At 44.0% G+C, this 12,945-nt stretch overlaps 1 protein-coding gene across 1 annotated transcript in view; it reads left to right on the plus strand.

Annotated features, from left to right (window-relative positions):
• Positions 1–4,721: 4,721 nt before the first annotated feature.
• LOC128702846 (uncharacterized) overlaps positions 4,722–12,945 on the plus strand; it is a 541,804-nt gene continuing 533,580 nt past the window's right edge. The window contains exon 1 of the mRNA XM_070102618.1: positions 4,722–4,747. Coding sequence (XP_069958719.1) covers positions 4,745–4,747 — 3 coding nt within the window. The 5' untranslated portion in view covers positions 4,722–4,744. The remainder of the gene's footprint in view (positions 4,748–12,945) is intronic.

The following is a 12,945-nucleotide window of genomic DNA, read 5'->3' on the forward strand; positions in this document are numbered from 1 at the left end:
GGATATGGTGTGCACAATAAACCAGCCACTACCGTCCACAGGATGGATATGGTGTGCACAATAAACCAGCCACTACCGTCCACAGGATGGATATGGTGTGCACAATAAACCAGCCACTACCGTCCACAGGATGGATATGGTGTGCACAATAAACCAGCCACTACCGTCCACAGGATGGATATGGTGTGCACAATAAACCTGGAGGTTACCTGGAGGTTATTCCGGGGATCAACGCCCCCGCGGCCCGGTCCATGACCAGGCCTCCCGATGGATCAGGGCCTGATCAACTAGGCTGTTACTGCTGGCCGCACGCAGTCCAACGTACGAGCCACAGCCCGGCTGATCCGGCACTTCTTCCGCAAAATTTAATATAATATAATCATGGTCGTCTGCCCTTCACTCCTCCCATTCCTTCCTCTACCGTTGATAATGTTTCCATCACGTCAGTACAGAGTCAAGGTACCACTGGGTTGTAAATGGTCTGGTGATACCTAGAAATTGTGGGAGAGGGCATTTGTGTACAGTTTGGGACATTTGTTAAATAACATTTCGTTACGAGTGGCTTCATCAGTCCTATGTGATGAACTAGACACATGTGCAACATCTGGATATCTGTACTTGTAGAACTTTTGCCATCCATTGGCGTTATCAGTACAATACATGGATATAATAGAAATATATACAGCAAATAGTGGAAGATAAGGTAATCGGTCCCTCAGCCTAGGAGCAGGTGAAGAGCACCTTACTGTTGTTAGATAATTGATTTGATGCAGTGGTTTAGAAAAAAAAGACAAGTTGAAGAATGAGACACTTATGCAACATTTGTAAATCTTTCTTGATGATCCATTTGCTTACCTAATCCTGTCATACCTACTGACCTCACTGTATAGTGAGTCACTCCCTCAACAAAGTGTCACCTACCCTACACCACATCTTTATTGTCATCCAGAGTCTTCCTTATAGTCTTATAATGATATAACAATTGTGACGAACACGATCTTCCAGCTCTAAGTCCACGTTATACTGGGCTCTGTAGGTGATGCTTCCATGAAATCAGTACAGTTTGGGGCCTCGCCACTCTATCACAGATTGCTGTATTGTCTGATCTTATTGCCATTGATCTCTAATTTCTTTCGCCACTGCTGCTTTCTAAGCGAGAAAAAACTGTATCTGAAACTTTGGCAATTCTTGGATTTCACATAGATCTACACTCTTAATCCAACAAATACTGAATATAAGAACAGAAGAAAGGAAGAACACTGCAGCAGGCCTGTTGGCCCATACTAGGCAGGTCCTTCACAAATCCAGCCCTCTGTAGAGTTCCACGTATCAGGCCCAGGTGCTGTGTGTGTGTGTGTGTGTGTGTGTGTGTATGTGTGTGTGTATATGTATGTGTGTGTGTATGTGTGTGTGTGTGTGTGTGTGTGTGTGTGTGTGTGTGTACTCACCTATTTTTTTGGTTGCAGGGGTCGAGTCATAGCTCCTGGCCCCGCCTCTTCACTGATGTGTGTGTGTGTGTGTATGTGTATGTACTCACCTAGTTGAGGTTGCGGGGGTCGAGTGTGTGTGTATGTGTATGTATGTGTGTGTGTGTGTGTGTGTATATGTGTGTGGTCATGTTGTCTATTCTCTCTTAGCATTGTGAAGGACTTGTGTTGATGTTAAGATACAGGAAGACTGGCAGGTCCGGCGGCTGTAATGAACCAACTGTGACTATTTTTTTTTTAACATGAAATGTGGAACTTATGGTGGGTCATGGGACGCAAGGCATGGTACTAAGATCAACCAGGCTGTGATAGATATGTGGGGCAGCGGGTCTCCAGCAACAAGAGCCTGGTTGACCAGGCTAGCACCAGACGAGCCTGGCCCATAGCTGGGCTCCGGGGGCAGAAAGACTCGCAACTAGTTCATCAAAGGTAAATGCAGGGATGCCTATATGCAACCTTTCTTCATTGCAAGAATTAAGACTACCCGTGGGCGAAACGTCCCAATAAAGCCTCCGTAGATGAAACATTGTATTATTGAAGGCTACCCGTGCGCGAAACGTACTAATAAAGCCTCCAGTAAAGCTGTGTTCGTACATTGGAATTCAACGTACGAACGCAGGTTCCTAAAGTCAGTTCCTGGATGGCCAGGAATTGAATTTAGGAACCTGTCTAGTTTTCTCTTGTAAACAGCAAGTGTTCTGTTGGTAATCTCTGTTACGTGTGATGGGAGGCTCTTGACTAGTCTTAGGCCGCCTTGTGTGTTGCCAGTGTACTCCTGGCACCTCTGCCCTTCACTGTGGGCATGTTGTATCGTGTGCCGAGATTTTACTTTCGTAGGGAGTGATTTCTGTGTGAAGATCTGGGACCAATTCCTCTAGGATTTTCCAGGTGTAAATTATAATGTATCTTTTTCGCCTGTGTTCCAGTGATTGGCCGAACTTATACGTGCAGTGAAAGTTCTGTACATTCTTTAGATCTGAAATTTCACTTGCTTTAACAGGGACTGTTAGTGTTCAGCATTATCCCAGCCTAGAGAGAACAAGTGACGCAAAGAGAATCATCATTGCCTTGGTATCCCTTGTTTTTGAAGGTCTCATTATCCATCTTATATACAAATAACCCACACATAGGAGAGAGGAGCTTGCGACGACGGAAAGTTGAGGAGGAGGGTGTATATGTAGACCAACAGACAGGGACGGGACCAAAGATGTAGTAGGAAATTATTAGTATTAGTAGTGGAGTTAGTGGAAGACTAAGAGGAGCACTTGTGATGACACTGTTGTGATCCTTGAAGGTGAGATCCACTGATATTTTAATTATTAAGTCCTTCACGTTAATTTTTCCCTATTGAGTGGGTAGAATTAGTTTTATACTAAGTTGTAGCTTTTATTTTCTAATTTTTCTATAACATTGTGTTTGAAATTTGTCCTCATTTAACAATATATTGTTTTCTGCGGCCCAGTGAAAGACTGGAGATTCAGTGATCTCGGTGGATGACACTTATGCATATTCTCGTAATGTCTGCAAAGGACACAGTGCTATGTCCCTGTTTGTTAGAAATAAGGAGGAAAAGGATGGGGGTAAGGACTGCACCTTGTGGAACAATGTGATTCACTGTGGCAGCCTCTGACCTAACTGTTTACTATTATCCTTTGTGTTCTGTTTCTTAAAAGGTTGAATATTTATCTGCACACTTTTCCAGTTATTCCTTTAGCAAATATTTCGTGCACGTGATATGTGGTGGTTGGTGATATGTGAGTGTATACTGATAATTGGAGGGGAGATCACATTGGTGACACTGTTGGGGTATTAAGGTAGTGATAGTGGGGTGGTAATCGTGGGAGTCATAATAGTAGGGGGTGTCATGGAGGAGGGGGGTTTGTGGTGGGTGTATACAACGCAAGAGGATTACCAAACAGAATGAAGGGAACATGCGAAGGACCTGGGTGTAATATTGTCATCTCTCTTCTTTAGGGTATCGCTGACGGCTCCGTTCAGGGCTGGAACAGATGCAGAGATATTTTACGGCCGCATAGAGCCATTAAAGCCTTGAAATTACTGGGAACGCCTTAAAGTTCTAAATACGTAATCGCTTGAGCGGAAAGAGAGAGAGAGGGGGAGGGAGAGAGAGAAGGGGAGGGAGAGAGAGAGTGAGAGGGAGAGAGAGAGGGGGAGGGAGAGAGAGAGGGGGAGGGAGAGAGAGAGGGGGAGAGAGAGAGAGAGAGAGAGAGAGAGAGAGAGAGAATAATATATACGTAGAAATTACTTAAGGGTCTGGTCCCATAAAAACACACTGAAGTGAGAAATATAGGAGTATGTGTAAAATGAACTCAGTGAAAAGCAGAGGCGCAGTGGGAACAATAAGAGAACATTATATCAGCATCCGTGGCCCCAGAAGATATCAGAAACACTGTTCAGACAAGTGGAAACCGGTGACGTACCTCTACGAAATTGCGCATCATCTAGACTATGATGGATATCTGGAGCTAGCGAGCCACCAGCAGCAACAGCCTGGTTGACCAGGCCAGCACTGAAATCTGGCCCAGGACAGGGCTGCATAAGTAAGAAGACTCTCGAAACCCTTCAAAAGTGTATCAGAGGTGATGGGTGCAGTGGTGGTGATAGTCTTCAGGGAAGTCACACCGTCACAGTGAGGTTATACCGTCACAGTGAGGTTACACCGTCACAGTGAGGTCACAGTCACAGTGTGCTGGCAAGGTAAGTAAGATGTGACTCAACTATCTAAAATAACTTCTCTTTGCACTAAATATAATTTATGTCAGCTGTAGCTTCTTACATGGCTGGTTTGTTTGTTTGTCAGGGTTCAAGTGTGGCACCTGCACGAGGCTCATTAAGGCTACGTAGCACCTGTACACCACCAGTCAAATATACCTTAATCTCTTAGAGTTTGACGCAAACTTTTTCGTGTGTGTGTGTGTGTGTGTGTGTGTGTGTGTGTGTGTGTGTGTGTGTGTGTGTACGTGTGTACAAAGGTCATCTATACACCTCCCGGTGTATAGATAATATTGTATTCACATGACAGCAGCAGCAGCGGTAGCAGCAACAACAGTCATTAGCACCAGTAGCAGCAGCAGCAGAAACAACAGCAGTAGCAGGAACAGGAAGGGGGGTATTAGAAGCAGGAGTAACCTTCCCCCCCCCTCACATCCCAACATACACAAACACACGCACACACCAGGTTTTTCATGTCTCTAAAACCACATTTCTTTTTGCAGAGACGGAGAGACGCTCCCGACATGGTAAATGATCTTCCCTCCTTGTTTGTGACTGACGCCTTAGGCACTATCCTAGATTCTAGCTTGGTTTTCTTTGGTTTTCTGGTTAGCAACTATTGCTAGTTGCTAACACTAATACTAGTTAGTTTTTTTTTAAGTTCTAACTGAGAGTTTAGGTTCTTAAGAGCAGTGGAGACTAGAGGCCCATGAGAGGAGGAGGGGGGAGATGGGAGGGAGAGGATTAGTATACCTGTGATAAGGCAGGGGGTGCTACTGGGGTTGAGGTGGGGGAGAGGAGTGGGGGGGGGACGTGCCAAGCGACCGGACGCTGGCACTTGTTGAGTTCCCTAGCTCGGGAGCAGGGAAGGGAGGGGGGTGTAGTGACACTACCGGCTCTCTCTCTCTCTCTCTCTCTCTCTCTCTCTCTCTCTCTCTCTCTCTCTCTCTCTCTGCCTGTGTTTCTGTGTTTCTGTTTCTGGCTTTGTATCTTTGTCTCTCTCTCCATTTCCTTTTGTATCTTCTCCCTTTATCTAATCTCCTGTCTCATCCCTAATCTTCCGTCTTCCTACTCCTACTACTAGTCATTAGTCTTCCTGAGCCTTCTACTAGTCTTCCTGATCCCTTTACTAGTTTTCTAATACCTTTACTAGCCTTCCTGATCCCTCTACTAGCCTTCATGATCCCTCTACTAGCCTTCCTGATCCCTCTACTAGCCTTCCTGATCCCTCTACTAGCCTTCCTGATCCCTCTACTAGCCTTCCTGATCCCTCTACTAGCCTTCCTGATCCCTCTACTAGCCTTACTGATCCCTCTACTAGCCTCCCTGATCTCTCTCCTAGTCTTACTGATCCCTCTGCTAGTCTTACTGATCCCTCTACTAGCCTTCCTGATCCCTCTACTAGCCTTCCTGATCCCTCTACTAGCCTTCCTGATCCCTCCACTAGTCAAACGGTTAGTTTAAGCTTGGGGTTAGAAAGCTTGAAAGGAACAGGGAATTAACCCACACAGTAGGCACTCTCCTAAGCTGACCTCAGGTGATGTTAACCTTGCTTAGAAAGCTTCCTAACTAGACTCTGAGCGCCACTAACCAGCATGTTAATTAGCTTACTAGGACGAAGGGAACCCACAGCATGCTGGCCCCGCTCTGTCTGTCTGTCTGCTGCTGCTACTGCTGCTGCTGTATTATGCTGCTGCTGCTGCTGCTGCTGTTGCTGTTGCTGTTGCCTCCAGGACATGCAGGTCTGTATATCCCTCAGATCTTCCACTTGTCAGTTGCAGGAACTAAAATATACACCAGGTGTGTATATCTGTATCTAGACACCAGGAGGTGTATATATCTATATATAGACACCGAGAGGTGTGTGTGTGTGTGTGTGTGTGTGTGTGTGTGTGTGTGTGTGTGTGTGTGTGGATACGTATACATATATGCAAAACAACCACTGTGAAAGAATAGAGAAATTCCAAGCGCTTTCGTGACTACTCACATTATCAAGGAACAAATGTTCCTTGATACTGTGAGTAGTCACGAAAGCGCTTGGAATTTCTCTATTCTTTCACAGTGGTTGTTTTGCATATTCTGAAATCACCTATTTACTGTGATCTTATTGCATATATATATATATATATATATATATATATATATATATATATATATATATATATATATATATATATATATATATAATATATATATATATATATATATATATATATATATATATATATATATATATATATATATATAATGTCGTGCTGAATAGGTAAAACTGGTCAGTTAGCAAGAACTCATTTAAAATTAAATCCTTTCTAAAATTTTCTCTTACACGTTTAAAGATATATTTTTTAATTTGTTGATGTAAAAGTTAATAATTTTTTACCAAAAGAACCTTAGAAAACTTACTTAACCTTATTATAACAAGCGCAATTTAATTTAGCCTAATCCAACTAAATATATTTTAAAAAAGTTTACAGTAATTTGTTATTGCTGTTCTTGCTGCTGAACAGCGGTTTGGTGCCGATGAAGGTAGCGTAGGTAGCAATGATACGGCCGTGGACTAGTTTGGCTTTAATTGGATAGGAGTGAGTACACAACGGGCAGTGTGAGGGAGTGACCGCAAGCCAGTCCGTGGAGGGGGAGCACTTGTGTCTATCAAGTCGGTTGGCCTAGGAGTGAGAGCAGCTGGGCTGAGCCTCCCACTGACCTGGGTGAGCCTACAGAGGGCAGCACCTAAATGCCGCGAAATATGAACTAGTCAGAGCAGACGGCTAGGCTGTGTGTTCTGACAGTACAGGCTGTCTACATTTGCTCGGCCACGCACCTCGCGTCGTCCCGACGCGACAATACTGGTGGGCCCGTAGGTATAAAGGAATTACGTACACTAGCTGCCCCAGAGAGGGACTGGCTTTCGCTCACTAGTAAACAAAAAATGGACATAAAAATGCAACAGGCAAAAAAAAACTCTCCCAACCAGGGGAAGAGAAAACTGGTTTGCCCGCGATGCTGTTTCATCGAGGAGAGAGTCTGGAGACGTCAGCACTGGAACTAAAATCTTCTATATACAGGTTGTCCGCAGGGCTGAACATCAGTTGACCACTCGTCTACGAATGTTGTTGCACCCTCTCACATCTGCAAACAATGACTGACAGTAGCATTTCCTAAGGTGTGACATGTGACTCAGAGGGCAGCACTGCCCTAACCGTAATACAGGCTTTTTTTTTTTTTTTGTTATAAAAATACTGGGTGCACATACCTACAATAGTACTACATCCATGGAATTTATTACACTCTGGGTACCCTTCTAAAAGTATTTACATAATTACATGATGTTGTCCACCCTGACTCCATTATCGACTAGCTATACAATGTGTGTGCATTTATACCCATTTCTGCAAGCAAACAATTAGCATAACTAGCGTAGGAGTCGGACAAGTCAGTAGGTACGTCAATGTCACAGAAATGTACTGTTGTCCTGGGTCGCAGGCCATAAGTATGGAGCCTTACTGGGCCGTCTTCCGTACCAGTAGTAGTGGGAGAAGGGATAGACGGGTTGTCCCTAGCATTAGTCTGATTGTGGCGTTGCAACGCACGCGCCTCCAGCTCTGCTTCAGCCTGCATATGGTCCACATACTTCATGTGATCAAGGTGGGCTTCCTTGATAGTTCCCGTAGCAATCTCCCTCACCTCGAACTTATTGCCACGGAGCTGTCGTAGGACACGGTAAGGACCCACAAACTTTGGGACAAGTTTGTGCATACCTGGGGTCTGCACTGGGTTGAGCAACATAACTTTGCAACCTGGTTCCACTTTGCTTTCCTTGGTGCGGGCATTGCGCTCAGACGTGAACCTATCAGTAGCTTTCATAAGGTTCTCTCGTACCCGCTGGAAGACAAGCTGTGTTGTCCTCATCTTTACTACACTGGGGTTATCAGTGTCGTAAGTAGGTCTAGGTGGAGCAAACAGAATTTCATATGGTAAGCGCTTGTCATAGCCATACAAAGAAAAATGAGGTGTCTCACCGATCGAGCTGTTGAGGGAGGAATTTAATGTACACTTGCCCTTGGTAATGAAAATAACCCTCGAAGCTATAATCTAGGTGAAGTAGAGCTTGGTCATACAGAATGTGAAAAAGACTTGGGAGTCATGGTAAGCAGAAATCTAAAGCCAAGACAGCAGTGCCTTAGTGTGCGCAACAAGGCCAACAGATTACTTGGATTTATCTCAAGAAGTATAAGTAACAGAAGTCCAAAAGTTATTTTACAGCTCTATACATCACTAGTGAGGCCTCATTTAGATTATGCTGCTCAGTTTTGGTCCCCTTACTACAGGATGGACATAGACTCATTAGAGAACATACAGAGAAGAATGACTAAAATGATTTACTGTGTAAGGAACCTCCCGTATGAAGATAGACTTAAAGCCTTAAATCTCCACTCTCTGGAGAGGCGTAGAATGAGGGGAGATATCTCCGTGCATATACACACAGGTATATGTCTCGGTACATATACACACAGGTATATGTCTCGGTCCTTATACACACAGGTATATGTCTCGGTCCTTATACACACAGGTATATGTCTCGGTCCTTATACACACAGGTATATGTCTCGGTCCTTATACACACAGGTATATGTCTCGGTCCTTATACACACAGGTATATGTCTCGGTCCTTATACACACAGGTATATGTCTCGGTCCTTATACACACAGGTATATGTCTCGGTCCTTATACACACAGGTATATGTCTCGGTCCTTATACACACAGGTATATGTCTCGGTGCATATACACACAGGTATATGTCTCGGTCCTTATACACACAGGTATATGTCTCGGTGCATATACACACAGGTATATGTCTCGGTGCATATACACACAGGTATATGTCTCGGTCCTTATACACACAGGTATATGTCTCGGTGCATATACACACAGGTATATGTCTCGGTGCATATACACACAGGTATATGTCTCGGTCCTTATACACACAGGTATGTGTCTCGGTCCTTATACACACAGGTATATGTCTCGGTCCTTATACACACAGGTATGTGTCTCGGTCCTTATACACACAGGTATGTGTCTCGGTGCATATACACACAGGTATATGTCTCGGTCCTTATACACACAGGTATATGTCTCGGTCCTTATACACACAGGTATATGTCTCGGTCCTTATACACACAGGTATGTGTCTCGGTGCATATACACACAGGTATATGTCTCGGTCCTTATACACACAGGTATATGTCTCGGTGCATATACACACAGGTATATGTCTCGGTCCTTATACACACAGGTATGTGTCTCGGTGCATATACACACAGGTATATGTCTCGGTCCTTATACACACAGGTATATGTCTCGGTGCATATACACACAGGTATATGTCTCGGTCCTTATACACACAGGTATGTGTCTCGGTGCATATACACACAGGTATATGTCTCGGTCCTTATACACACAGGTATATGTCTCGGTGCATATACACACAGGTATATGTCTCGGTCCTTATACACACAGGTATATGTCTCGGTCCTTATACACACAGGTATGTGTCTCGGTGCATATACACACAGGTATATGTCTCGGTCCTTATACACACAGGTATGTGTCTCGGTGCATATACACACAGGTATATGTCTCGGTCCTTATACACACAGGTATATGTCTCGGTGCATATACACACAGGTATATGTCTCGGTCCTTATACACACAGGTATATGTCTCGGTCCTTATACACACAGGTATGTGTCTCGGTGCATATACACACAGGTATGTGTCTCGGTCCTTATACACACAGGTATATGTCTCGGTGCATATACACACAGGTATGTGTCTCGGTCCTTATACACACAGGTATATGTCTCGGTGCATATACACACAGGTATATGTCTCGGTCCTTATACACACAGGTATATGTCTCGGTCCTTATACACACAGGTATGTGTCTCGGTGCATATACACACAGGTATGTGTCTCGGTCCTTATACACACAGGTATATGTCTCGGTGCATATACACACAGGTATATGTCTCGGTCCTTATACACACAGGTATATGTCTCGGTCCTTATACACACAGGTATGTGTCTCGGTGCATATACACACAGGTATATGTCTCGGTCCTTATACACACAGGTATATGTCTCGGTGCATATACACACAGGTATATGTCTCGGTCCTTATACACACAGGTATGTGTCTCGGTGCATATACACACAGGTATATGTCTCGGTTCTTATACACACAGGTATATGTCTCGGTCCTTATACACACAGGTATATGTCTCGGTGCATATACACACAGGTATATGTCTCGGTCCTTATACACACAGGTATATGTCTCGGTCCTTATACACACAGGTATATGTCTCGGTCCTTATACACACAGGTATGTGTCTCGGTGCATATACACACAGGTATATGTCTCGGTCCTTATACACACAGGTATATGTCTCGGTTCTTATACACACAGGTATGTGTCTCGGTCCTTATACACACAGGTATATGTCTCGGTGCATATACACACAGGTATGTCTCGCTCCTTATACACACAGGTATATGTCTCGGTCCTTATACACACAGGTATATGTCTCGGTGCATATACACACAGGTATATGTCTCGGTGCATATACACACAGGTATATGTCTCGGTGCATATACACACAGGTATATGTCTCGGTGCATATACACACAGGTATATGTCTCGGTGCATATACACACAGGTATGTGTCTCGGTCCTTATACACACAGGTATATGTCTCGGTCCTTATACACACAGGTATATGTCTCGGTGCATATACACACAGGTATATGTCTCGGTGCATATACACACAGGTATATGTCTCGGTGCATATACACACAGGTATGTGTCTCGGTCCTTATACACACAGGTATGTCTCGCTCCTTATACACACAGGTATGTCTCGCTCCTTATACACACAGGTATATGTCTCGGTCCTTATACACACAGGTATATGTCTCGGTCCTTATACACACAGGTATATGTCTCGGTGCATATACACACAGGTATATGTCTCGGTCCTTATACACACAGGTATATGTCTCGGTGCATATACACACAGGTATATGTCTCGGTCCTTATACACACAGGTATATGTCTCGGTGCATATACACACAGGTATATGTCTCGGTGCATATACACACAGGTATATGTCTCGGTCCTTATACACACAGGTATATGTCTCGGTGCATATACACACAGGTATATGTCTCGGTGCATATACACACAGGTATGTGTCTCGGTGCATATACACACAGGTATATGTCTCGGTTCTTATACACACAGGTATATGTCTCGGTTCTTATACACACAGGTATGTGTCTCGGTCCTTATACACACAGGTATATGTCTCGGTGCATATACACACAGGTATATGTCTCGGTGCATATACACACAGGTATATGTCTCGGTTCTTATACACACAGGTATATGTCTCGGTTCTTATACACACAGGTATATGTCTCGGTCCTTATACACACAGGTATGTGTCTCGGTCCTTATACACACAGGTATATGTCTCGGTCCTTATACACACAGGTATATGTCTCGGTCCTTATACACACAGGTATATGTCTCGGTCCTTATACACACAGGTATGTGTCTCGGTGCATATACACACAGGTATATGTCTCGGTCCTTATACACACAGGTATATGTCTCGGTTCTTATACACACAGGTATGTGTCTCGGTCCTTATACACACAGGTATATGTCTCGGTCCTTATACACACAGGTATATGTCTCGGTTCTTATACACACAGGTATGTGTCTCGGTCCTTATACACACAGGTATATGTCTCGGTGCATATACACACAGGTATGTGTCTCGGTCCTTATACACACAGGTATGTCTCGCTCCTTATACACACAGGTATGTCTCGGTCCTTATACACACAGGTATATGTCTCGGTGCATATACACACAGTTTAATCCCTACGTTTGGTATTGAAATATGATTGTGAACAAGTGATATACAGTTGTGATAAATGGTTTAAAAACCGAAAAGTTGAAGATTGAGACACTTATGCAACATATGTGATTCTTTATTGAGGAAACGTTTCGCCACACAGTATCTTCATCAGTCCAGTACAAAGCAGAAAGGTGTAAGAGGAGGAGTTTGAGGTAATTAATCCCTCAGCCTGGAGTCTGTGTTCAGTCCATCAATCTTGTAGACAGTACAGGTGATACACAGCCTTAAGGGGACATATGTGCAGCCGATAGTCTTAAAACCTAACAGAGTAACGTACAGTACTACTACAGTTGCCTGTAGTCGTACGTACAGGTACGACTACGGCCAGACGGACGCGCGAGTGCCATACAGAAAATAACATCTTATTTAAGGTGAGGTTGTGTTGGCTGTGTAGGCCAGCAGGGTGCTAGCAGCAACAGCCTGGTAAATCACAACAGCCGGGTATGTTTCAGGTTTTATAATAGTTACCATCACACGAACACACACAGATATCACCGTAGCAGTTGGTACAGTTGTTATAATCACACGAACACAATCATTACCATTTCTTCTATATTTGTATAAGTGAAAATAAATTAATTCTATTCAGAAAAGGATTACTCATGAAATGTAGCTGGGCATGCCTATCCATTTCTAGTTCACATGCTTACCGCTAGAAGGAGTGCTGGCCTTAGGCCTAGTTTCCAAAGTTGCCACTAGAGGGCAGGCATCGGAGTTCTACCCTCGCTGCTT

This window comes from Cherax quadricarinatus, chromosome 82 (genome assembly GCF_038502225.1).
Source record: "Cherax quadricarinatus isolate ZL_2023a chromosome 82, ASM3850222v1, whole genome shotgun sequence".
NCBI classification, from domain to species: Eukaryota; Metazoa; Arthropoda; class Malacostraca; order Decapoda; family Parastacidae; genus Cherax; species Cherax quadricarinatus.